Source organism: Pholcus phalangioides, unplaced genomic scaffold, assembly GCF_987345545.1.
Source record: "Pholcus phalangioides strain wild (caught in Gottingen) unplaced genomic scaffold, Ppha-v1.0 ptg000020l_1, whole genome shotgun sequence".
Taxonomy (NCBI): domain Eukaryota; kingdom Metazoa; phylum Arthropoda; class Arachnida; order Araneae; family Pholcidae; genus Pholcus; species Pholcus phalangioides.
Genome location: NW_028301613.1, coordinates 3,942,753 through 3,970,276, shown reverse-complemented (window position 1 = coordinate 3,970,276; position 27,524 = coordinate 3,942,753). Strand labels below are relative to the sequence as shown.

General features: G+C 42.2%; 2 protein-coding genes across 2 annotated transcripts in view; one reads left to right on the top strand and one right to left on the bottom strand.

The window, feature by feature from the left end:
- LOC149070774 (solute carrier family 52, riboflavin transporter, member 3-A-like) overlaps nucleotides 1-6,814 on the top strand; it is a 63,910-nt gene extending 57,096 nt beyond the window's left edge. Inside the window, exon 5 of the mRNA XM_089248835.1 lies at nucleotides 6,608-6,814. Coding sequence (XP_089104961.1) covers nucleotides 6,608-6,646 — 39 coding nt within the window. The 3' untranslated portion in view covers nucleotides 6,647-6,814. The remainder of the gene's footprint in view (nucleotides 1-6,607) is intronic.
- 5-HT1B (5-hydroxytryptamine (serotonin) receptor 1B) overlaps nucleotides 1-27,524 on the bottom strand; it is an 87,500-nt gene that overhangs the window by 7,297 nt on the left and 52,679 nt on the right. The window contains exon 2 of the mRNA XM_089248836.1: nucleotides 2,924-3,717. Within this exon, the coding sequence (XP_089104962.1) occupies nucleotides 2,924-3,597 (674 nt within the window). The 5' untranslated portion in view covers nucleotides 3,598-3,717. The remainder of the gene's footprint in view (nucleotides 1-2,923; nucleotides 3,718-27,524) is intronic.

The window sequence follows — 27,524 nt, the reverse complement described above, 5'->3', positions numbered from 1 at the left end:
CTGCCCAGACCATTAAACCTCCTCCGCCATAATGGTCGATTTCGCGGACATAGGAAGGTAGGTAGCGGGTCCCTGGTTCTCTCCACATGAACGTACGGTGAGAATCGGTGCTTAGGCTGAACCGGGACTCATCAGTGAAGAGAACGGTCGCCCATTGATCCATACTCCAATCTCTATGCTTTCTACACCATGTTGAACGGATTCTCCTGTCCGTAGAAGTAAGCGAGACGCAAACAGCAGGTCTTCCTGCAAACAACCCTCTCTCATGAAGTCTTGAGAGTTGGAAACAGTCACCCTTGATACACGGGTTCCTGTGGCTGCATACAAATCACGAGAAAGCTGAGAAGCTGTAACACTCCTGTTACGCCTCGCTATAATCGACAAATAGCGATCTTCTCTGGCCGTCGTGGCTCTTGGACGACCTTGCCCAGGCTTTCTCTCGATGGATCCGGTATCCTGGAACTGTTTCCATAAGTTACACACGACGCTGGGCGTTAAATTGAACTCTCTACAAATCTGGACTTGAGATTGGCCTGCTTCCAGCCTCCCCACAATTCGCCACCTCATTCCATCATCTAAACGTTGGTGGTTACGCATTTTTACTGTTACAATTTGAAATTAACCGATTGCTGCAAAATAACACCAAGAAATTCGCCGAGGTGTGCTAGCGAACGAAATGCGTCTCAACTTACGCGCGCTTATAAAAAGCCTGTTTCTCTACTGGCTCCGCCTACACACACGTGTACGCTGACGTATTTGACGTACAAGATTTGCATTTTTGTCTAGAAGCAGTGGTTTTACATTCAGTTCGGTTCTTTTCATGAAATTCGATAAAATATGCTAATTCTCTTAATTTATTTCACCAGTGCATTCACTCGTAATGTGTATACCAGGCAGTGTTGCCAACAGTAAAAAAAAAACTTTCCAAACCAGGTTCTTCATCAAAAACAACTAGGCTTAAAACAAGCAGAAAACGAATATTAGTCATTATTAGGATAACTATACGTCCCGTATTTCCTGGGATATTCCCGTATTTTGACGTAATTTAACAATAGACTACTGGGAAAAAAGTGCACAAAAAAGTGCAAATTTTTTTGAAAAAGACTGGGGGGGGGGGAAGGGAAACAACTAGCAAGAAGATGGATATTTCCAACTTTGACCAGATCAAGTTGGAAAATAACACCACTGATGCCAGGGTGCTCAGAAAGTTTCTTTACTAGTTACAAGGGTCCTTCAGGTGGCTGCATGATGAATACGAAATTTTGATAGTAAGGGATGTTTCTTTTAGCATGCGCGAGGTATCTAGCAATTCATCACTGCAAATGGTTATGGTTGCGATATTTCAAAAAATGCAATAACCAAATTTTATTGCGGAATCGGAACAAGTACTGGGGGAAAAATCTACGGAAGGGTTGCAATTTTTGCTCCAAGTCCAGATGGGTCAGTATGGGAACCCCCCCCCCCTTCCCCCCGACAGGATCGACAAATAATAAAGCGCGGGAAACAAGAGGGCTTTTTCTACAGAGAGGTCTTGATATGGCTCAGATGTTTAAAATGCCGCCAAAACACTCGCCTTGGCGAGAGCTTCATGGCAGATATGAGCGAAGTAGCGATCTTGCTGAGAAGACCCTCTTGTTTCCCGATCTTTTATTTTAATAACGTGATCATCACGTATTCCCAAGAGATCTTATGGGAATTTGTTAATAGACATCCATGCCCGAACCGGTATTCGAACCCAGACCTGCACAGTCAGAAGCTAGCTCCCTAAGCACTGGACTACCAGGCGGCTTCAGGTGTTTCCATGTAGACCCGTTTAGGTTTGCAGCAAACATTTCAACTCTGGTTTTTCATACAGTGGAAACCTTCCATAACGGACACTTCCCGTTATAACGGGCACCTCTTCTGAATTACTTCAATACAGGGTGTTTAAAAAGAACCACCCGATTAAAAAAAAAAAAAATCGTAACTATTCAGCTTCTAATTCATTTTGATCGAATAATGTATAGTTAGGTAGAAAGAGGGGAATCTCGAGTTTCACGCAGTTGCCGACAGGTAGCGCTAACGCTCTTCCTTCAGCCGCCACTTCAGAGTTTGTCAAGATGGCGACTGCACAACATAAATCGTTTCGTGTTCTGAGCTTCGCGGAGTGCGAGTCCGTAACCACTGTTCATCGTGCTTTCCGTCGACGATACCTTAGTGTTGAACTTCCTATCGCTCAGAGCATTAGGCGACGGTATAAACAATTCCGAGACACGCGTTGTCTGCGTAAGGGAAATCCCCTGGCCGTCCCCGCATATCAGACGAAAATGTGGAGCGCATCCGACAGAGTTTCGCACGTAGTCCACAGAAATCCACTCGCAGCGGATGCAAACATGCTCGCAAAAGTTTGGACCGAATTTTACCACCGTATAGACACGTGCCGTGCATCCCAAGGTGCACATATTGAGCACCTTTAGTTTGGTTTGTAAAGAAAACTTCATGATTAACCATGTAATGTAAAATTAATCTTAAGCGTCCATGTGTTAAATATTTTTCGTAATATACGCATTTCAAATCGGGTGATTCTTTTTGAAACACCCTGTATTTTACTGCGCATTAACGGACACTTCCCGTAAGAGGACAAAATTTTCCGTCCGAAGGGTGCGTTATGCAGAGGCTCCACTGTATTGCTTGTTGCGATTCCGCCGTGAGAATATAGCAGTTGCTAAAGACGTTTTTTTTCGAAATTTTGCAACTACAACAGTAACTTCTACGTATTGCAGTGATGGAATGTCAGATATCTCGAGAGCATGCTGGGAGAAAAAAAACACAAAACCCCGATTTGCCTATAATTTCGCAGATATCTGATTCACAACCCTTCCAACCAGCAGAGGGGCTTCCTGACCACCCTGTACATTTGCGTGCGTGCGTGCGTATTCATTACCTTTTCTCAGTCTCCACCCTGTGAGTAAAATCAACGTCCTTCCACCCGAAGACAGGAGCCAATGATATCAAGCATCCCGCGGCCCACACGACGAATATCATGACGCCGATCCTCTTGCCGCTCCTGTTCCTGACGTAGTCGACGTTCGTGACGGCCCAGAACCTGTCGAGTGCGATGGCGACCAGGTGGAGTATCGAGGCCGTGCAGCAGAGGACGTCGCTCGAGGTCCATATCTCGCAGAGTTCCGGTCCCAGGATCCATTCCTGGCGGACTTCGTACACGGCGCCGAGAGGCATCACCAGGCACGCCACCATCAAGTCGGCCACGGCCAGCGACATGACCAGGTAGTTGCCGACCGTCTGCAGGTTCTTCTCGACGACGATCGACGCTATGACGAACACGTTGCCGACGATCGTGGCCAGGATTATGAAGCTCAGGAAAGTCGACACCAGCAGCGTCGCCAAGAACGCCGGGTCGGCGATGACCGTGCCATTGACGTCGTCGTTCTTCCTGCCGTAATATTCGGACGAGTTCACGTCGGCGTAGTCGTCGATCGTCCAGGACACGTTGGCGAGAAACGGCGTGTCGTTCGTTGGGTTTGGTGTCCATAATTCAGATACGTTTCTCATTGAGCTTATGAAATTTCGGCCGGGAGGGTTCCATACTCCAGGCATATTCGATTTATATTTGACAATAAGACACCATTTATGTCGTCATTCTCGCAAAAACACCGCTTAAAGCGTCACAAATGCTTGGCGTTAAAGAAAATCTTGACTTGACTGATTCATATGGGTCTGAAATTAAAAAAAAGAAGAATTAGATTAGAAAAAGAATAAAATTAATTAATGCATATAAAAATCAATTAATTAATTTTTGATCGCATCTTAAATACGAAGTCAGAGGTTCAGATGCGCTCCGCTTAAGCGCCATCGTGCGTGTCACTCACGACAGCCATCGCGTTAGGGCATCGTGAATGTCACGACAGGCGCGTTATGGCACGCTGAATGCCACGAAATTTTCATGATCTATCGCATTGGGGAGGGGTCAATAATGCATATTTCGCTCGGGGGGGGGGGCGGTCATCACCCCGATCACCCTCCCCCTCCATAGATCCGCGCCTGGCTTCGCGTATGAACCGTCGTGAATGCCCCGACAGGTGCGTTATGACATAATGAAATCATGGGCGGAGATACGTGGGGGGGGGGGGGCGAATCGAATGAAGTCAAAGGTAGAGTCGACTGATCTAATGTATATATGAATTGACATCATCATCTTGCCCCTCCCCCCGCCTCAGCAATAATGACCGTGCCCCCACCCCTCCCCCCAGACTTCCAAGTGTATCACCGCCTATGCATGAATGTCTCGACAAACTGAGCCATCAGTCTCTATGCGTCGGAGAGACTATTCCTACGTTGCTCCATGCCGCGAAAACGCCAGTTTTTGAGGTATGGTTGCGGTGATTTTGACTGATTTTGTCGTCAAAACCGGCTTTCGGGTAGAAGTGGGGGGGGGGGGGATTGCTGCGTCACATCGTTGCGGGTGCGGAACCAGCTTTAGAGCCATCGTAAATGTTACGACAGGTACGTTAACGGAACCATGAATACCACCGCGGCTGAACTGGGCCATCGTAAATGCAATGTCGGACTGTACTTTGCGTGAGCCATCGTGAATGCCATGGCAGGTACCTTATGACGTCGTGAATGTCGTAGAAGACCGAACCGAGCAATCGTGAATGCGAGGTTAGACTTGTATATCCCATTTGAGTCATGGTAAATGTCATGCGAATGAAATCTTGAATACTTTGACAGATTAAACTGGGCCTACGTCGATGCAAGGTCGCACTGTATTATGCATTATAGTCATCGTCAAATATGATGTCAGACTGTGCTTTGTGTCAGAGCCATCCTAGGGCGCGGTAGCCCAGGTCGATAAGATACTCGCCTAAAGTACCAACGGATGTTTAGAGGTGGTGTCGCGAGTTCGATACCCGGTTCGTCCTTGCCAGAAAACTTTCCTGACACATGACCACAGAAAAAATTGCTACCGCAAGGAGTCCCCCCATCGAGGGGTTAGCGCACCAAGTATAAAAAACAAGCTTGCCGTTCGGAATCGGCAATAAATTGTAGGTCCCGGTCTAAAATTAGCCCTCGTGTGCAGAAAATGACCGTGGTGCGACAAAAACGATCAGATGAGAGCCATCCTAAACATCACGACTCGCGTTTTATGACATTGTGAATACTATGACAGACTGAACTGAGCTATCGTAAATGCGAGGCGAGGTTTGACTGTGTGTACCACCTAAGACAGGCACCTATAACTTGTCGCTTGCGAGCACCACTGTGCTCCGTGAAGCACCCATAGTGCTCTACGCCCGTGTCCGATTTCGTGCTCGCGAGAACTTGATCAAGGTTCTGATTAAAATACCTTGTACAAATTGCCGTAAGGGCATATGAGTTACTTACCCCGACCCGTATGGCGAATCACATTCACCATGCGGGGGTTCCCCGAAGGGAGCATTTATTTTCTCAATCAAAAAAAAAAAAAAAAAAAAAATTACATGTTAAAAATATATACATTCTATATCACCGGAGCACCACTGGTCCGAGGTTAACAATTCACCTTACAAAAGTCGGGCAACACCATTAACAACCCGCGAGCAGGAATTTGGTGCTCCCGATTACCACTTTTCAATCTATTTGTTTCTCTCGGGAACATTTCACTCTGTTCCTAAGTACCTTTGCACTGCCAAGTCCATTATACCAGAAAGAAGAGCTCTTGTTTTTTGGTTTTTAATCAGTGCCGTAATTGGAATGTTAGTGCTTGTGAAGTTTATCTTCTTTCTCTGGCTTTCCCAATATTCGCATTGATATATAAGATGTTGGGTGGTGCCACTATCTTTGTTGCAGAAAATGCACATCGGGGACTTTCCATGAAACCTAGCTTGAGCAATTCCTGTGGCACCATGTTGCGTGAGTAATTGATTTATATAAAAGTCTCCTTGAATTCTTGTGGTGCTAATCTTAGGGAAGATAGCATACGTGACCCTTCCTTTGTTGCTATCATCCCAATATTCTTGCCACTCTTTGAGGATGTCTTTCTTGATAACTTGTCGAATATATGATTTTGTATATTTGTTGTTGATGTCTACTTCATCCTTTTGCGTGGCTTGTTTTGCTTTTGTCTCGGTATAGTCATTTCTAATGTTTTCGTGGTGTGCTTTAACCCAATGTAGTTTTGTATTAAATTTTTTAAAGATCTTCTGCATTATGAGCACTCTGTTGTTTTTGTAATTTGGATTACCGATTGCACATAAAGTTGATTTTGAATCTGTATATATGTGGGCCTCATATATTTCATTTCCAAGGATATGTTTTGCCACATTATATATTGCCAATAATTCTGCCAAAAAGACGGTACTATTGTCTGACAATCTGTACATTTTTTCCAATGTTCTTTTGTTTTCATGATAGTACGTGTACGCACAGCCCACTCTGCTTAACATTTTAGAGCCACCTGTATAAAAAGAATGTGTGTTATTGTCCTTCATTCAATCTTGATTCTATTCCATGGTGGAATATTAGAGCAGTCTGGCTCTTGTATTTGAGAGTGCATTATAATTTGCTCTTCAAATTGTGTAGACTCTTTCAATTTACTGATATTATACCATCTTATTCGATTTTTCAGAGTAATGTTGATTGGAGGTATACCTGCTTTATAGTGTGAACAACGCCTCGTACGAAACCGTCGAATAGCATTTCGTTATATCTAACAAGAATTGCCTTTGTATTTGAAGAAGTTTGTTATTATGTGTTGATTTGTCTTCAAACCATACTTCGTAACCGTATATTATTTTCTTTTCTATGGCCTCCAAATAAATCTTCTTTAAAACTTCAGGCTTCATACCCCATGTTTTCAATTCGTGGTGTGATGTAGATGTTTTTTCTTTGATATAGTGCAGATGATCACTCCATGTGAAATTCCGGTTCAGTATTACTGCCATGTATTTAAAGCTAGTTTTGTATACAATGGGAAAATTAGCCAATCTGATTGATGGTGCAGACAGTGTTCGCGACTAGAAAAAGGTTGAAGACATCTGACCTAAGACCTATGGTAAATGTCGCGGCAAGACCATCCATACCACGACAGAATGAACTGAGCCGTCGTAGATGCAAGTGTTTCCTGCGTAATGGCCGTCGTAAATGTCACGACAAGTGCGTTAACAACATCGTGGCTTTTACGCTTCCCGTAAAAGCCATCGTAAAAGATGTGATGGCGTCCAACAGCGATGTTTGTAAACGCTACCGTAAACACCACGTTAAGTTGCGCTGAACACCGCCACACAAAACGCATTCAGTCGCAGCAAAACGACATTTTCAAGCTCAAAAACAGTAAAGAAATCGTTTCAGACATTACATAAAGACAATACATTCAGACGTCCGTGTGGAACGCTTCAAAAAAAACAAACTCGATATTAAAATCACTTAATTGGTAATTCTAATGAAAGCATTTCATCAACATTGGAGGGAAAATCTTTTTCCTTTGATAAGTGAATAATGAGTTTCAAATGGAAGTGTTTCGGGAAAAAGGGGGGAAAAAAAAAACCTCAATTCCCTATCCTTTTTTTTTTTTTTTGATCGTATATTATCTGAACTGAATTCCGCGAAAATTGCTTTCCACATTATTTATGGGACGAACATTCGACTTTGATTTTTTCGATAAATTTCCATAACTACATTCAAAACGGGGGAAAAAGAGGGAAAAATTTAGGGAAAAATGGACAGAGAAAATCAAGAGTTCAAACTCAAAACTAAATTAGATTTTCGTCTCCCTTAATTTATCTCGGAAATGAAATATGTTTCAAGGGGAGGCGGCGGAAAAATTTATCCCGATGAGAGGGGAAACAAGTTTGTTAAAAATCCCGAATATATATCTCTTCTTGTTTCTAGAGAACGAAGAGGGAAAAAACAAATGAAAACTTGGGGGAAAAAAATGAATAATTCCTTTGTGGAATTCAAGGAATGTAAGAGTAATTTATTATTATGGTGGGGGGGAAGAGAAAAATTCTTTCGCAGAATTTTCTGGAAACGAGAACGAAATAGTTAGGAGAGAGCCGTCTTTTCCTCCTTGTTATTCAAACACACAATAGTGTACATGTGCAATATTGCAGAAGCATTGGGAGTCCTGGCACGACTTTTCCCCCCGTAGGGAAACCAGGAGTAAAGGAATTGAGGGGGGGGGGGCAACAACACCCCCTTAACTATATCACCGTTTACATGTGCAAGAATGGGGTTGCTTTGGTGATTATTACCTGTAAATGGCAACTTTTTCCCTCCGTGGGGGAAGAAGAAAAAAAGGAGGGACGGAGATCCCCGTCAAAAGAGTCCCATCTTTGTTGCGGAAATGGTGGGGTGACTCCGACCTGCTCTCCCATAATCCTTTGCGCCGAGAAAACTAGTGCTATAGCCCCCGTTTACGTGTGCAATAAAACATCCCCGGGAAGTTCCCAGTGAGGGGCCGTTCAAGTATTACGTCATCATCGAAGGGGGGAGTGGGTTTCCGATTTGCTGATTTTTGGGGGAGGGGGTTTGGATAATGCTTACATCATCAACCACCCTTTATGAAAATATTGCCAAAAACGAGAGAAATATGTCGATCGTTTGTAGGCACTTAAAGTAACATTCCCCCCCCTCCCATTGATAAGTGCCCTACAACAGTGTTTCTCAACCGCCGGGCCGTGAGTGGTTCACCATTTCATTTTGATCCATTTATTTCCCATTAGTCGTGTGTATGACCCGGGTCTTCCACTCGCAAGAAAGAAATCAACCGGGCCGTGGGCGACCAAAAGTTGAGAACCACTGCCCTACAACGCCACTTTAGTGGTCGGCGCAGTAGCCCAGGTCAATAAGATGCTCGCCTAAAGTACCAAAGGATGTTTAGAGGCGTCGCGAGTTCGATACCCGGTTCGTCCTTCTCAGAAAAAGTCTCTGCCACAAGGGTACAACGGCGACATGACCGAAGGAAAAAATTGCTACCGCAGGGAGTCCCCCCATCGAGGGGTTAGCGCACCAATCCGTCGATGAGTATAAAAACAAAAGCCTGCCGTTCGGAATATCGGCAACAAATTGCAGGTCCCGGTCTAATTAGCCCTCGTGTGCAGAAAATGGCGATGGTGCGACAAAAATGATCAAAAATGATGAAATAAGGGACAATTCGGAAGCCAAGTTCGGCAGCAAATGTTTCAAGCTGACAATATTTATACCGTCGCTTCGAAATCGGGGGGGGGGGGGAAATGGGATCAAAATATCACACGAATGTATTTATCGGAAGTGTATTTTAAAAACACACACACACACACACCCGATGAAACCGTACTTTTTCAAGTGGATTCTTGGTAACCCTTCAAAAACAATGATTTGATTGATAGTGTTATATACGCCAACATGTGTTTGTGGTGCCACCTAATAGCACTCATCTAATACAACCGCTTGATAGGTACGGTTTTCGGGTGTGGAAAAATTTCGTTCGAAAATCTTCAGATTTAGTTATGACTAGCTGATACCCGGTGACGTTGCTCGCCCTGTGAAAAATTTATATTTATATATATAAGGGGTGATTATAAAAAAACTATTCCGACATATGGGCCACCTAAAATTTATGGTTTTTAGTGTTGATAATACGCATGCAAAACCAATTCAGCGACGCGTTTTCACAATCTGCAAAAACTACTTGGATTTGATTGTTGGAAATGATGTCTAAATGCCAAAGATTTGGAGTTCGAGTCAAAATGAAAATGTCAAATAATTGAAATTGTTCTTCGTATAAATGAAATATTTTAATATTGAAAGAGCTATATATATACGGGGTGATTATAAAAAAACTATTCCGACATATGGGCCCCCTAACTATCATACCATTCACAGAAACTGAATGAAATTTCGACATAAGGTATTTTGAGGTATGCGCTCAAGAATGATATGGAAAACAACAGTGTCACCACTCTAACAGTTAAGGTTACAGTGAGAAAATTTCGAAAATATCAAATGGCAACACCAAGTTTTTTGTATTGGAATGCGATCTCCATACTGAAAAACCCTAAATAGCGTTGGAATGGCACCTGTAGCACGAAAATCCCCGGAGCTAGGCAAGGACTTTGCCGTGCACCAGAGCATTAATGTTGGTTTCATTCGTCACACCGTTTCTTCGATCCCAGCCTGATTAGTCCTCCACAAGGTCATGTGGAAAACACAATAGAATGCTTTATTTTATGCTGCTTCACTGTCCTTATTGGTTGTCCTCACTTTTAGCCTATCTACCGCCGGTGATTTTCATGCTACAGTTGCCGTTCGAACGCTATTTAGGGGTTTTTACAATGGAGATCGCATTCCAATACAAAAAACTTGGTGTTGCCATTTGATATTTTCGAAATTTTCTCACTGTAACCGTAACTGTTAGAGTGACACTGTTGTTTTCCATATCATTCTTGAGCGCATACATCAAAATACCTTATGCCAAAATTTCATTCAGTTTCTGTGAATGGTATGGTAGTTAGGGGCCCATATGTCGGGATAGTTTTTTTATAATCACCCTGTATATAGTTTATTATATAATTATTTCTTAATCAAAAAGAATTCTGCATCAAGTAAGAAAAAATTACTCTTATTTTTAAATATTTTAATTAAAAACTTCAGGCAATCGCTTGTGGATACACAATATCTTTGGTTTTTCCATCTGGTGTGTAGATGTACAAATTTTTGGGATCGCGAACAGGCGACGAAAGGCGTCCGTGAAAAATACAGGGCTCAAGTAGGTTGATACCTGCCACTGCTAACGACTGGCCTTGCGCTTTGTTGATTGCTCATGGCAAAAGCTAAACGAATCGGGAACTGTGATCGCTTGAAAGTGAATGGCATTTCTTCAGTGATAATTGGGATACGTGGAACGAAGACGTCTTCTCTCCTTTGGCACATCCAGTTAGAATCGTTGCTTCATTGATGTAATCGTTCAATTTCTTCACACAGAGTCTGTTGCCATTGCAGAGTCTCGGTGTCTCCAAATTTCTTACAAGCATTATAGGTGCTCCGACTTTGGGGGCCAAATTGTGTGGTGGCACACCCGGAATGTCCAAAGGAGTTCAGAAATTCTGCAGGATACAGAACTAAATGTCTGCGCCGTGTCTGTGACAGTGTCAACCGATTTGTAAGATGTGGAGTCTCCTGGAATAATTTTTAGGATTTTTTCGTTGATCTTGTTCACACTGTCATTTTTCGGTGCCAGAATCGCTCTCAGAAAGCCACTCATGGTTTTGGTCATTTTGTTGAATGTTTGGGAAGACTTTGTCTGCAAGTTCTTGAACTGAGTTTAACAACTGGCAAAATCCATCTGGGAACGTAATCGGTCCAGTGCTTGGGTCTACTGGTTGGTCAACTGATGTGAAAATGATAGCAGTGCTGAGTCATTTTGCAGTTGAACTCGCATGTTGGTGGATAATGATAATTTTTTAACTTCGTGCCAGAGTGTTGATGATTTGAGGCAAGCATTGAGTTCATCAGCTGGCGTTACACATTTTTATTCCCAATTTTGTCGTCGTAGTTGTTGTCCTCTGTTGTTAGCGACGTCATACGTTCAACTTGTGCAGCGAATATTATTCAAACGCCTTTTACGCATTTCTTAAATTGAAACTATACCTATACGATGGGCGGTTGATGAGATAAAGGCGGCATTATCACTTACAGGACACCCTGTATATAGGCTAACAGAAGTACCCGGAGCTTCCCGGGTTTTCTTCAATTACTGGGAGGATTGGAAAAGTGACAAACCGTTATAAAGGAATAAGCTGTTATAATAACAGAATTAAAGGTGTGACAAACCATTGTAAAGGCATATATTCACGTCTGAAACGCATTGTTGGAAACCACGGTAACCAAAGTAAAGGTTCCGAAAGTAATTGTTGAGTCCCCAAAACCATTGTTGCTCGACAGTTTTTTGCCCATTTCGGGCATTTGCCCAGCTCTGAAGTAGCCTACGGTTCAATCCCGGACCTGTTTGGTATACACTCAAACCTGTTTTTATGCGGTCTTTTTTTGTGCGGTTTATAAAAATTTCAATCAAATTAGAACATAACTGACGAAGTTATCGATTAAAAAAAAATTAGTATGTTTGATCGGCCGTTTCCGATTTTTGATATTTCATCACATCGTTACGCTAGCACATGGCATCGGTGGAGGTTTTAATACTTTCAGTGAAAATGATCTTGTCGAAATGATTCAGGACGAAACCGTAAGGGATGATGACATTATAAATTACGTAACAGATGTTACTGATGGGCAAGAAGAACCCGATTATATGACAGCAGATAAAATCTATGCGGGACTCCAACTTAGCAGTAAATTAGAAGGTCGTTTTCTTGCAATCGATGCCAATCCTGAAAGAACTTCAAAATTCCAAAAGGAGCTTATATCTGGCTACCGAGACATATACAAGCGTCTAGTGAAACAACAGTCGTCGCAAAAACTGATCACCGACTATTGGGTAACTGAAAAAACGTCAACTCTAAACGAGTGCGAGGTAGTAGTATCTTCAAGTGACGAAAGTGATTTTGAACCAGTTTATATACCACAAGAAAATTCGCGTGTTATCAGACTAGGAAGGATAATGGAAATTATACATTTTGAACAGTTTTGTACGTGTAAAATAAGTACATATGTAAATGAAATATTTAAAAATGTTCGCATGTGTATTTTCTAAATCAGATTCCAAGAGTTTTGGCGAGATTCCAAGTAGCTACCAAGCCTCGTGTCTTGATTTCGTTTAAAAAAAACAATTTCTAGTTATTTCTTAAGATTATGAGTTATTTTCTACGTGAGACTTTTTGTGTGCGGTCCCTATCCACCGCACAAAAACAGGTTTGAGTGTATATGCAAAATCTGGCGACGATCGGTCTAAAACTGTAGATTTGTATAAAGAACATACATACTTTCACATTTATATATAAGATTGAACAAATACAAATCGCGATTTGTTTCATCGAGACGCAGTTTTTAAAGTACAATACATTGCATACAAGTTTTCTTCACCACGCTACCGTTAGCATGTGGAAATATATTCATGGCGTGCACGCTCGTACACAGAAACGCATCCTGGGTATTTCGAGAATCCTGTTGATTGCACATTGATTGCTGGAAACAAAACCGTGTATCCAAAATGTTCGCTCGCTGTAGCGCTGGTGTAAAATACTTTTCTGCTTTTTATGAATTTCGTCATATGATTAACCCTATCATTCGACCTGAATCAGTTGTAATCAATTATGTCTGTTGTAAACTATGCAAGACAGTATTGATGCATCTAATCTGCATATTCTGGCTTTCGAGTGATACTGTTAAGAAACTGTTTTTCAAATATTAACGCCTCTAAATACAGCATGAAGCACGTTTTCATAATATAAACGCGCATTAGATGTTTTCGTTAATTTTCAAGAACGTAAAGTCGCCAAATTGATGCTAACTGTACGGATTTGGCATCCCAGACCCAATTTTCAACGTTAATTTACTCCTCTCCTAATGCAATTTCGCAGCTACTTTTTTCACGGTAGATATTTTGAGCCATCTACTAATGGCTGTAAAATTTTCGTCGAATTCGATGAGTTTAGCTTGGGAGCGTTTCCTTGTAAGGAGCTAATCATCATTGTTGTTCCAATTTATGATAGCCTCAGCGTCACTGTTACAGTTTATGACGACATCATCGCCATTTTTTTTCGATTTAAGATGGCCTCGTCGTTATACAGTCGTACATTATACTCGTCCTGCTACAGTTTAGAATGCTTATAGTCATTGTTATAATTTAAGACGGACTCGTAGCCATTGCTTCAGGACATCCAGCATAGCCCTGGTTTATGGCAGTTCGGAGAGTGGCTGCAATTTATTCTAGCTGAAATGCCGACCAATGCGTCCAGGACATTTAATTCGAGCCGACTTCGGTGTGAACTCTGTTCGTTTGTATCCGTTTACACGTGACAGGAAAATAACGATTCGTGTTTAAATTAAACGGGATTTCGAGCGTGAAACTCTAGATCCGGGAGCAGATTAGTATGTAAATGAATAGCCGAGACCTATCTGTGCCCCGCCCCCCCCCTCCTCCTAAGCCCGTGCTGCTTTGGTGTTTTGTGCCATTCCCAGCTGACGATATCTACCGATCAATATCATCACGAATCGTTCCAACGATTCCCCATGACGAATATACCCGTTTGAAATATCCCTACTTCTCCACCACCACGCATCCCGGGCATAAACTCACACAATGATATTATTTGGAAAAATTCTTCCATATTATGGATCCCGGATCCAGAAGTTTATTCTTTCAAGTGGCTCCGGGCCTCTTTGACAAAATTTCTATCAGTTGATTTAGGATTATTTCAACGGCTGCTACTTGACACCATTTTGTAGGACGATCTCTGAGTTTATACGTAATAAACCTGACAAAGCCAAAATCCTTAACGTGGCCGAAATTCCGACGGAGACGGAAATCCTGACACGGCTAAAATTATTGATATGGCTGAAATTCTCCTGACACGACTGAAATGTTTGACATCTCCGAGTTCTTGACATTACCAAAATCCTGACACGGCTGGAATACGTGACATAGCCGAAATCTTCCTGACATGATTAAAATCCTTCACACGTCTAATATCCGCCCCCCCCTTTCCTGACACTGCTGAAAATCTTCACACAGCCGAATTCTCGATATAACCATAATCCCCCTAACACGGCTGATATCTCTGACATATTTCAGCTGTGTCAAAGGGTCCGATAGCCCCGTGACGGAAATCCGACAGCTAACCCTGACAGACTAAAATGCCCGACACGCAACCGTGGCAGACTAAAATCCTGACATGACTGAAATTCTTAACATAGCCAAAATCCCGACAGCCAATCCTGACATTATCAAAAGTCTGACAGCCAATTCTGACATTATCAAAAGTCTGACAGCCAATTCTGACATTATCAAAAGTCTGACAGCCAATCCTGACATTATCAAAAGTCTGACAGCCAATCCTGACATTATCAAAAGTCTGACAGCCGATCCTTAAAAGCAAAATCCTAACATTTCCAATATCCCAACATCCAATCCTGACAGCCTGAAATATTTGACACTGCCAAAATCCCGCCAGCTTATCGTGACACCGCTGAAATCATGACCTGGCCGATATCCCTTCCGTCCTAACAGACAAAACTTTCGATATGCCGAGATCTCGACACGGCTGAAACCCTTGACATGGCCAAAATCCCGACAGCTAATTCTTACACGACCGAAATCCGGAGCTGGCAGAAATCCTACCTGTCGTTGGCAAAAAAAACCTTTGGAATCAGCTCTTGACACAGCTGAAACCCTTAAAATGACCGAGATCTCGACACGGCTGAAACCCTTGACATGGCCAAAATCCCGACAGCTAATTCTTACACGACCGAAATCCGGAGCTGGCAGAAATCCTACCTGTCGTTGGCAGAAAAAATCTTTGGAATCAGCTCTTGACACAGCTGAAACCCTTAAAATGACCGAGATTTCGACACGGCTGAAACCCTTGACATGGCCAAAATCCCGACAGCTAATTCTTACACGACCGAAATCCGGAGCTGGCAGAAATCCTACCTGTCGTTGGCAGAAAAAACCTTTGGAATCAGCTCTTGACACAGCTGAAACCCTTAAAATGACCGAGATCTCGACACGGCTGAAACCCTTGACATGGCCAAAATCTCGCTACCTAATCTTGACATTGCCAAAAGCCCGGCAGCCGATTCTAAAAACAAAATCCTGATATAGCCAAAATCCTAACAGCCAATCCTGGCAGCCTGAAATCCCGAAATCCTTGACATGGCCAAAATCTCGACGCCTAATTCCGAAACGACTGAAATCCTGACCTGGCCGAAACACTGCCCGTAATGACAGGCAAAACCTTCGATATGGCCGAGATCTTTTTAAGGGCTTATAAAAGTTATCAACGACACTTGAATATTATGCATAATCGCCAGTAAAAGCGATCAGTTTTTTTGCATTCATCTAATTTACCAACGACACTTGAATGTTATGCATAATAGCCGGTAAAAGTGATGATTTTTTTTGTATTTAATAAATTTACCACCGAAACTTGGTTATTATGCATAATCTCCGGTACGAGTGATTATCTTTTAGCATTTGTTAAAGTTACCAGAGACTCTTTGGTAATACGCATAATCGCCAATAACAGTGACAAATTTAGGGAAATTCATCAACCTCACCAAAATGTTCGGCGATTATGTATAATAACCGGATTTATCACATTTAGCGTAACATATATACGAAAGTTATTCGAGGAAATTGCCGTTATGTTGGGGAGTGATGGTGATATATGTGAACTCTCTCTCTATCTGTCCTTTTCCTTGATGATGGGAATTTTCCTGTTGTACTTTTTTCGTTGTTTTTCCTCCAGTTCTTTTTTTTTTCCCGAGGATCCAGAAGAGGAGGAAAAAAGGGAAAAAAGTCGTCACTTCCTCGGGAAAACAAAAGTTTCTTCTATTTTTATTATTGTTCCGTACGATCTAGGACATCTTCGATCCATTGGGACCACTCGCGGAACCGAAGAGATCTTCGATCCATTTTCCTGTCTCGGAGTCGTTATTGCACGTCTTCGAGATGAATTCAAATATTTTATCGGCTCCGATATATATATATATGTATTATGTTTGCTTCGTGACGATATTAAAATCTGGTCTCGTGCATATAAGTTATATCTCAAACCACTCCAATGTTTTCGACGCAATATTACGTCGGAAGTTTTCTTTTTTTTTACCCTGTCCTAGAGGCAATCTGAAGCGAATACATTTTAATGAGTTTTGTCAGTGTTTTTTTCCCCCACTCATATTTCATCCTTGAAAATGTGATTGCCGTTGTGATGCTCCTTCACCCCCCCCCCCCCCCAATAAGAAAAAATCAGATTATGTACCTCCCTGGATTGAACATTTTAGACTTTTTCCTTTCCTGAAACAAGAGAATTGCAGTTTTGTGCCTTCCTCAAATAAATAATTCAGATTCTACGCCTTCCTCAAAACAACGCAGATATTTTGCTTCTCTGAAACAAACAATTCATATTTTGTGCTTTCATTAAGCAAACAATTCAGATTTTGTGCCTTCCTCAAACAAACAATGCATATATTTGATTCTCTGAAACAAACAATTCATATTTTGTGTCCTCATTAAGCAAACAATTCAGATTTTGGGCCTTCCTGAAACAACAAATTGCGATTTTGGGCCTTCCTCAAAACAATGCAGATATTTTGATTCTCTGAAACAAACAATTCATATTTTGATTCTCTGAAACAAACAATTCATATTTTGATTCTCTGAAACAAACAATTCATATTTTGATTCTCTGAAACAAACAATTCATATTTTGTGTCTTCCTCAAATAAACGATTCAGATTTTATGTCTTCCTCAAATAAACAATGCAGATATTTGCTTCTCTGAAAAAAGAAAACACAATTCATATTTTGTCTTCATTAAGCAAACAATTCATATTTTTTGCCTTCCTCAAACAAACAATTCAGATTTTGGGCCTCCTTCGTATAACTAATCACCTTGCATGTGAAGGCAATAAGCATTTACCCCACCTTCGAAGACATCAATAAATTTTTACATGGCCTTCGAAGAATTTAACCAGATTTAATACGGCCCTCGGGGAAGTAAGTCCGCTTTCATGTGGTCCATAAAAGTAATTCCGGGAAAAATATGGCCTTCAAGATGAATTGACGTACAACTGCGCCTCAAATCAGTGAACCTCAACCTTCACAAGCCCAAGGAAACAATTTTTCTGCGCAATATGCCGCGAAGGTCCAACTTCATTGTGGAAGAACCGCCACTTCAATAACTTTAGCATAAAGCTGTAATTTGTGCGCCAGAAACTAGAAATTTTCTTTCTGCTAGTTTTGAAATCTGAATTGTTTCTTTGATGAAGGCACGAAATCGGAATTTTTTGTTTGAGGAAGGCAGAAATCTGAATTGTTGGTTTGACAAAGGAACTAAATCTGAAATTTTTGACTATCCCTACCTTCAGAAGCCCAATGAAGCTATTTTTCTGTGTAACATTTCGCGAAGGTCCAAGTTCATTGTGGGAAAACCGCTACTTCATCAACTTCAGCATGAGCGCTTATAATTTGAGTGCCAAAGAAGAGCGTGGGGGCTCATAAAGTGCCCACGGACGCCGATTATAAACCATCAAAACTGATCGATCCAAGGTATCGGAAAATACCCTGGAAAATTCTCAAATCCATTGATCTCAAAGGATTCCGAGAATCATTACATCACTAGGATTCTAACATTCATGAATATTCACAATTCGTTATTATACGCAGTTTAATTTTATAATCCTCGTATATACCAAGTGGAGTTATCGTTTCACCTCCGAAAACTTATCGTAGCAGAGATAATTATTCGGGATTTTTTTCGTAGGATTTTTCCCCAGGCCTCATAGCGGAATCTCATCAATAAGATTAATTCACTCTCTCTTTTATTTGAGTATTCAAGTTGATAATTTTGGCATCATCATAAATCCGACGCATTAATAACTATCATTACGAAACCGGACAAAAAACAATATATGCAAATTATCATTTTTTCTTTTCTCTTGGGAATAAGAAATAACCTACACTATCATTAATCTTAAATAACAATATTAATGGTACAGTCAACGAGAATGAAGATGGAGGAACAGGGGGGAAAACAAAAAATAGGAAATGGACGTCCATGTATATAATCGCAAATGGACATCTCCACGAAAGACACGAAACACCATTTAGTTAACACGCTCCATTTTCCATCTCCTGAAAACCAAAAAAAAGGAAACTGGATAAAAAAAAAACCCTCTCAAGTTTCATTGGTGGGAGAAAATTTCGATTTTTTTTTTCTCCCCCTGGTGTTTTGTTTCGAAACTTTACATGACATCGGAGTTTTTTTATTGCGTTTTTTTTTTCCGGGACTTTACACACAAAGGAGCGTGGTGTAAGAAACCATTAAGTGGACGGATGAACAAACAAACGGAAAACACCCTCGTGAACTCGTTCCAAACAACGATCCATCACACGATGAGAAACCATGTTCTTGCCTTTTTTGAAGGAACAACAGCAAGAAGAAGAGAGAAGAATCCCGTTTATAATCTTTCGAGAAATTCCCCTTCTTAATGACAGAAGAAGAGTCAGGGGCCCCCATGCGCTTCACACATGCCATTATACGCGTACACGATGGATGACTGCTATGGTACATTGGCTTCATTCAATAGCGGAAAGAATAACTTAGCGACCGTTTTTCTTGTTCGAAGGAGTGGGCTGTGTGTGAAACTGCTAAACGAAACAACGAAAATGCCCTAAATGGAAGCCAGTGTGTGCCGCATACATTAATAACGCGCCGAAGTGGCGTGGTGGTAAGATGCTCGTCTACCACCGCGGAGGTTGATGTCACGGTCCCTGGTTCGAACCCAAGTGAGGATACCGATAAGATATTTTCCCCAACGAACTTAAGGCGACCACCTATAGAAAGCGCTCTCATTTCCAGCACATCTCATTAATGGCAGTAAATTGCAATATAGCGATATGGCCAGAGCTGGTGTTTGGTGAAGTAGTATGTACAGCAGAATCCGGCCTAATGTGGTGGAAGTTCTATAAATGCTCACTTCCAATCCCCACCATACTATCAAAAACATTACTTTAATACCAAAACCACTCCTATTCGTATCTTGTGACCTCTTGGTAAAGGTCAGTACTGTATACATTTATGTTATGTGCTGTACTGTACGTTTGAAAAATTTATTACAGAAAAAGGAAGTACACGAAAATTATGCAAATAGTTCCTATGTCATTCATTTATTATATGTCATTTTTAGCCTGTAAATAGCCATTATTTTACGTAGAAATGAAAATTGATGCATTCCTCTGTAAATATCGCCAAATTGGTAACAACTTAGCGAAGTTTGGCGACGCTTCCAATGATTTGGCGACATCATGGCGCCAAGAAACTAGGCCGGATAGTCGAGATTGCACTGTATTATAAAAATGGAAGGAATGTGTACGCAAATACAGTCGAATCCCGTTTTAACGAATACCATTACAGCGAAAATATCGTTTTAACGAATACCATTACAGCGAAAATATCGTTTTAACGAACACTTTTCTAATCCCTCAAATACGTTTACATAGGAACAATGCTAGGTAACCTGGAATTCCTTTATAACGAAATTTCCTTTATATTATTATTTATAATAATTAATTATTCCTTTATAACGAAGTGATTCTTCCGGTCTATTGATGTAGGGGATAAAGAAATGGTTTTAATAAATTGAATGGTCGTCAACCGAGATTTAGTACAGCAAAACTCTGTTATGACGGCAATTTCCATACAGCGAGTGATTTGCAGGTGATTGTCAAAGAGCTAATGCTACAAAAACATCCGCATATTATTACGAGAAGTCCGTTAAAACGATAACTTTTCCCGTGATTGTTAGATATCGTTATAACGGACTTCTGCGTTCAAGTTATGCAACTAAGTTGCTAGGGAACGTGCTGATGAACTGTTAGAGACAGTTGTACAGATTTACAGCAGTAGTGTTGCTGAGGGAATCGTCCCGAAGCTTTCTAATGTTGCTCCGATACTTAAAACGGGTAGTAGAGAAACCGTGTCGAATTATCGTCTAATGCGTTTGACGAGTTCCCTCTCGAAAATTTTGGAAATTGTTACCGAAAACCAGTTGGTGAAGTGGATAGACGCGAATAAACGTATTTTCTAAAAACCGGCACGGGTTCAGGAAGGGGGAAGTCACGTCTAACCAACCTACTTTGCTTCTATGATCACGTGACTAAGGCTTTGGGAAAGGGCAAAAACATTGATGTTGTTTACCTTGATCTCTAGAAAACATTCGATCGCATCCAACGTTGTAAACTCTTGAAATGTTTACGTGAGACTGGGATTAGGGGCAACTAGGTTGAGAGATAGGTCACAACGGGTTATGGTGAACGGAGAATTCCCCGATTCGTGACAGGTGACAAAAGTGGAGTCCCTCAAGGAAGTATCCTTGGCCACATCCTTTTTTCACTTTTTATCGATAAACACGATCTGGGTATTACACTATTGACACGTATAAAAAATAAATTATGATAAACACAGTGCGATAAATCGAAAAGTTATCCATACTTAGATAAGACAGCCATAATCTTTTTTTATGGGCAGTGTAGTATTACAGTTGAATCCCGTTATAACGAACGCCAAGAGACCGGAAGAATCACTTCGTTATAACGAAATTTCGTTATAAAGGAATTCCAGGCTACATATTATTGTTCGTATGTAAACTTATTTGGGGGATTAGAAAAGTGTTCGTTAAAACGAGATTTTCGCTATAACAGTATTCGTTAAAACGGGATTCGACTGTAAGTAGTATTTTCTTTCCTGATAAGGCTTTTATATTGGGTTGTTGTATTTTGGTTACATTTGAGATACGAAGATTTTTAACAGCTGGCTGATAGGAAGATATATTTAGGAACGAGAGAAAATCCAACTGCCTCTGTGGGGAATCGAACCCAGGCCCTTTCTATTTCCGGGTGAACGCCCTGGACCACTGGACTACAGAGGAAACGAATCTCTCAATCTTTCCTTGGAGCTCGTGTGCACTGAAAGGGACCGTACATGGACGGCCGGACCTGACTCAGACCAAGCTCACAACTGCTGAGCTGTCACCAGAAAAGGCAGTTGAATTTTCTCTCTTTCCAAAAATTCATCTTCACAACAGCCAGTTGTTGAAACCTTGTATGGATAGCGGAGAGTGACGTCATCCTTTCATACGTCGCCATCTGGTGGCAGCGTCAGCAGTTGTGAGCTTTTGCCTGAGTCAGGTCCGGCCGCTCCATGCACGGTCCCGTTCAGTGCCCACGAGCTCCAAGGAAAGGTTGAGATTTCGTTGGCTTTGTAGTCTAGTGGTCTATGGCGTTCACCCGGAAAGTGAAAGGTCGTGGGTTCGATTCCCCGCACAAAGGCAGTTGAATTTTCTCCTTCGTGTGGAGAGTGACATCATCCTCGGATAAATTTGGCACCCATATTTGTTATGGTCATCTTTTTTCATCTACCTCGTTGGGCAATTTGCCTGTTGTGGCATTTCTATTTGTATTAGTGAATGCTTCACGATTGGGACGCCAAACGCGTATACATTGACTACCGTGAGACACACAAGATACCGATTCATCACTGAAAAGCACCATATTCCAATCCTGGTCACCCCATAACAGTCTTTGTTTGCACCATCGTACCCTAGCATTCACTTACGTGCGTGTAAGGATCGGCTTTCTTTTCGGCACACGGGATTTACATCCATAATGACTGAGTGGTCTCTGTGTGGGTGGAGGACGACGCATTGACACCAAGTCCTTCCCATTTTTTACGTGTGAATCTGACGCTACGAAAGCGGTGAAATCTCACGGTGTTTGCCTGTCTGTCCTGTCTCTCAGTAGTAAATGGCTTACGACCAGTATTTGCGCGTTTTATTTGCAACATTATTGCTATCATTTGAGTGATTTCTTAAGAGTTTACTCGCGCTCGCTTTCTGGGCGATCATCTTGCTGAGTAAATCCTTCTTTGCGGACATCCACAAGTGTAGAGCTAATGGTAATTTTCGCAAAACTTTTTGAACACGTCACTTTGAGACCCTTTCCTTGTCAGTTATTGGTAAAAATGCAGGTTATTCTTTCTTTCCGTCATCAATGGAAAGCAGATTGCCAATTTCTAAGATTGAAATTGAATCGGCTTACTTTTCGCTGCGACTTAACGGGAAAGCCGTTTAGTACGATAACGCCCCCGATGAAAATCCCCGCCAGAATATAACAACCTTTACAAATATAAATAAGCGTTTACAACAAGCTCCAAACGATAATTCACGACGCACCGACTACAATGGACGACATTAATTATAATTCCAGCCATGATTGATTTGAAGGCAGTAATCCAATCAATAGATACACAAGCGATTAAAGGCTGAGAATTCGGAAACATGACATAATCAACGACATAAACTGCGAAAACCTCGGCCAATTAATGCTTTGAAGCTCTGATGTAGAACTTTCAATACACAACTTCATAAAAATTGCACGTGTAATCATCTTTTCAGACTGCTAACCCCGTCCTTTTAGCAGCGGCGCTAGTAGGCGGCTGGCGGGGGGGGGGGGGCGGGCGGATTCTTTCCCCGAGAGCCATTTCTCGCCAATCAGCTCCAAAAGCAATCTATTTTTGATTAGATCACGTTATCAATCCCTAGTGTACTTTTCAATGGGATTTTGAGCCAAAGAACTAAGAAATGATAATTCCAATTTCTTGAGAGAAATTTTTCCTCTCTCTGATCAAACACAAGGGGAAATTTAAATACAAGCAATTACATAAACGAGGAAATATATATGTTTTTTTGCTTTTTTTTGCTCTTTTTTGCATTGATTTTATCTATAAAATTATTCCGAATAAGGTTACGCACAGCTGGGAATCGTTCCCGGTAATGATTGTCCCGTTTGAAAACCCGGTTGAAACGGCAATCAAAATGGAAAATCGGATTTGGGGAAAAAAAGAGAGATAAACTTATCTTTTTTATCTCTTTTAATATTCCATTCTTTTTTTGGAAATTGGAATTTACCTCTTAAGGGGTTCCGACGGTAATTGCAGGTTTCTTCTAATCATTTTTCGTACCGAAGATGGGATTCATTTGCATATCTAAGAGATCAAAAGCCGTGCCCTGGTCCTTAGGTTCCGGATATTTATTGGCTTTATTCAGGGAAATGGGAGAGAAAATACATCTCGATGAGAATCAATTTTATTCAGACAAAAGCCGATTCATTAAAAAGTTTTCGGAAGAATCTACTTTTGTTGGTTTTACAGATTTTTTGGCGATGTTTTAAATCGCCAACGTTGTGATAAACGTGTCCTAACTGTGGATGCGCTGGGCTATTTATTTATTTTACATTGAGGATATTTTTCCTTCATGTGTGTGTGATTGCGCGTAGACATTTTTTTTGTTTGAGGTGCGTTCACATCAGGTAATCGATGTTGTCGGTCGACAAAATGCGACAAGTAAGTGAACAGGTGCAAATTCAGGCTATTTGGGGGGGGGGGGAGACCACTTATTGTGTAGGTTCATGAAATCATCCCGTATTTCATGGCACAGATAAATTTTTCCATGTCATCGGGATCTTGGAAGGTGTGATTCACTCATCTCACCCCCCCCCCCTCCACCTTATATTCGTGCCTGAGTGAAAGCAGACATCTCTAGTTTCGGATGGAGTGATGGAAGGATTTTCTGCGGCGAATGAAGTCGAGGCAGACATCTTCAGCTGCGACTACAGCCGAGGCAGATAACTAAAACTACAAAAAGAAGGGGGTGACACAGACATCGCCAGCTTCGACTGAAGTGGAGGTAGACATCTTCAGCTGTGCGATTGTAGCCGAGGCAGGTAACTCAAGCTGCAAAAGGGGTGATACAGACACCGCCAGCTTCGAATGAAGCGGAGGTAGAGATCTTCAGCTGTGCGACTGCAGCCGAGGCAGGTAACTCAAACTGCAAAAGGGTTGATACAGACACCGCCAGCTTCGAATGAAGTGGAAGTAGAGATCTTCAGCTGTGCGACTGTAGCCGAGGCAGGTAACTCAAACTGCAAAAGGGGTGATACAGACACCGCCAGCTTCGAATGAAGCGGAGGTAGAGATCTTCAGCTGTGCGACTGCAGCCGAGGCAGGTAACTCAAACTGCAAAAGGGTTGATACAGACACCGCCAGCTTCGAATGAAGTGGAAGTAGACATCTTCAGCTGTGCGACTGTAGCCGAGGCAGGTAACTCAAACTACAAAAGGGGTGATAAAGACACCGCCAGCTTCGAATGAAGCGGAGGTAGAGATCTTCAGCTGTGCGACTGCAGCCGAGGCAGGTAACTCAAACTGCAAAAGGGTTGATACAGACACCGCCAGCTTCGAATGAAGTGGAAGTAGACATCTTCAGCTGTGCGACTGTAGCCGAGGCAGGTAACTCAAACTACAAAAGGGGTGATAAAGACACCGCCAGCTTCGAATGAAGCGGAGGTAGAGATCTTCAGCTGTGCGACTGCAGCCGAGGCAGGTAACTCAAACTGTAAAAGGGTTGATACAGACACCGCCAGCTTCGAATGAAGTGGAAGTAGACATCTTCAGCTGTGCGACTGTAGCCGAGGCAGGTAACTCAAACTACAAAAGGGGTGATAAAGACACCGCCAGCTTCGAATGAAGCGGAGGTAGAGATCTTCAGCTGTGCGACTGCAGCCGAGGCAGGTAACTCAAACTGCAAAAGGGTTGATACAGACACCGCCAGCTTCGAATGAAGTGGAAGTAGACATCTTCAGCTGTGCGACTGCAGCCGAGGCAGGTAACTCAAACTGCAAAAGGGTTGATACAGACACCGCCAGCTTCGAATGAAGTGGAAGTAGACATCTTCAGCTGTGCGATTGTAGCCGAGGCAGGTAACTCAAACTGCAAAAAGGGTGACACAGACACATCGTCAGCTTCGAATGAAGTGGAGGCAGGGCTTGATCCCCAGTGGCGAATGAAGCCGAGGCGTGCATCTTTAGAGAGAAAACAGTCATCTTCAGCTGCGAATGGAGTGGAGGCAGAGATCTGCTGCTGCGAAAGGAGCGGCACTGACGGCATCAGTTTCGACGAGAGAGGCGATGAGTAGCCATCTGTTATTTTTAATATTTTTTGCGGCTTTAATAATTGCAATCCGCCGCCAATTATTTTGTTTTTATGTGTTTTTGGGTGAAATGAATTTACTTTAATTTTTGTCATAGTTTATTTTAGGATGACACAGTGAACCCCTTCCATGTAAGTGTACCTGGGATTCAACAAAAGAGTCGAATATTTTGGTTCGTAACTCGGAAAGTCCTTAAGTTGGGAAGTGACTGTATAATGTACAGTCATAACTGTTGAATTTTACCCTTACTCAACGGTATTCTGAAGGAAGATGGCAGTATCCGCTCGGCTGAAGTTGGTTTCCTGCGCTCCCATCTTCGAGGAGCCGGTCTCCACGTCATAGAGAGGAACAGACAAAAAAAAACGGGACAAATATTCAATCGTTACAATTCACTCGCAATTCGAAATGCAGATGGCGACACTAGATAACCAAGTCAGACTGTTGGGAACGGTTTACGAAAATTTCGCTTCCGGCATTTCGCCCCTAGCACGTTTCGTACCCGGACATTTCACCTACCTTGACAATATGAGTGACCGTGTGAGTGGCCGATTGAAGGGGTGAGCGACCGTATGTGTGGACAAGGGAGTGAGTGGGTGATCACAGATGTGAGCGGGTTCGTCACCGTATGAGTGACAAATTGAAAGGAGGAGAGAAGTGATTGATCGTTTGAGCGTACATGGTGAGCGGGTGGGTGACCGTTATGAGTGAGTGACAGTATATGTGACCACATTAGATACCAAGTGAGTGTGGTCACTCATACGGTCTTTAACTTGGGAAAAGTGACGTTTCCAAAGGCGCGCCCACGCGTCCTCCTTTCTCAGTTTTCGAATGGCGGTAACCCTGTGTAAGAAACTTTCCCGGGGAGGCACGCGCCTCATTCAGGAGCCGCCTCAGCTTGAAATGCAAACAATGCTGTGCTTATATGAGCGATCGATGCTCTCCGACACGTAACAAGAGTGTCAATAAAGAAACGGTTCATACACCGTTGATTCTCGCATCGTGTTGCTATTGCTGCTATCAGCGAACAAAGAAAGCGTCCATCTTCCTGATGAAGAAAATACCGTTGATTCAATATCCTTTCCTAAACCTTCCCAAGAGCGGCACAAAAAAATGGCAGAGAAATTCATTTTTCCGGATACGATCCGGAAATCAATAAAATAAAGGTCTTTAGGGGGGGGGGGGGAGTTCTTCCTTTTCCTAATTCTGATGAGCTGAAACACACAAGAGAGAGAGAGAGAGAGAGAGAGAGAGAGAGAGAGAGAGAGAGAGAGAGAGAGAGAGAGAGAGAGAGAAAACAGAATCTCCTTATTATTTTTCTATTGTATTCCCATCATGCTTCGTATTTTCATTCTGTCTGCGTCGAGTCCCTGCGCACACTCTTCCCTCCCACGTGACGGGACTTAGGCTTAGCTTCGCGTATGATTCTTATGCTTCGTACTAAATCCGGGAGAAGCCCCAGCTGTGGCAGGAGAATCCCGGAGAAGAGCTCAAACATCAAGCTTTGTCTTTCCTTCTTTTGTCGTTGTTTCAATTAGTTTGATGCACTAGTTTTAGTCCGCTTGCCATTAACCCCCATTAATGGCGGAGTCAACCCACGTCGACAAGTTATTACAGAAACGAGAGTTGATAAAAGTTCTTATTAACATGCACAGGAGCGTCGGAAGACTAGAATTGAGCCGGTGCATCTGTTCATTTCCTTCTTTTGGGAAGCTAGAGGGGGCTCCTGCACAAAATGCAAGAAAGGTGGAGACCTGCAAGTTGGCAAAGGAAGTGGGAAACGAAAAGAAGACCGGAATATATTCGTATGTTGGCTATGTTGGTCCTTTTTGAAAGCATCTATAAAGA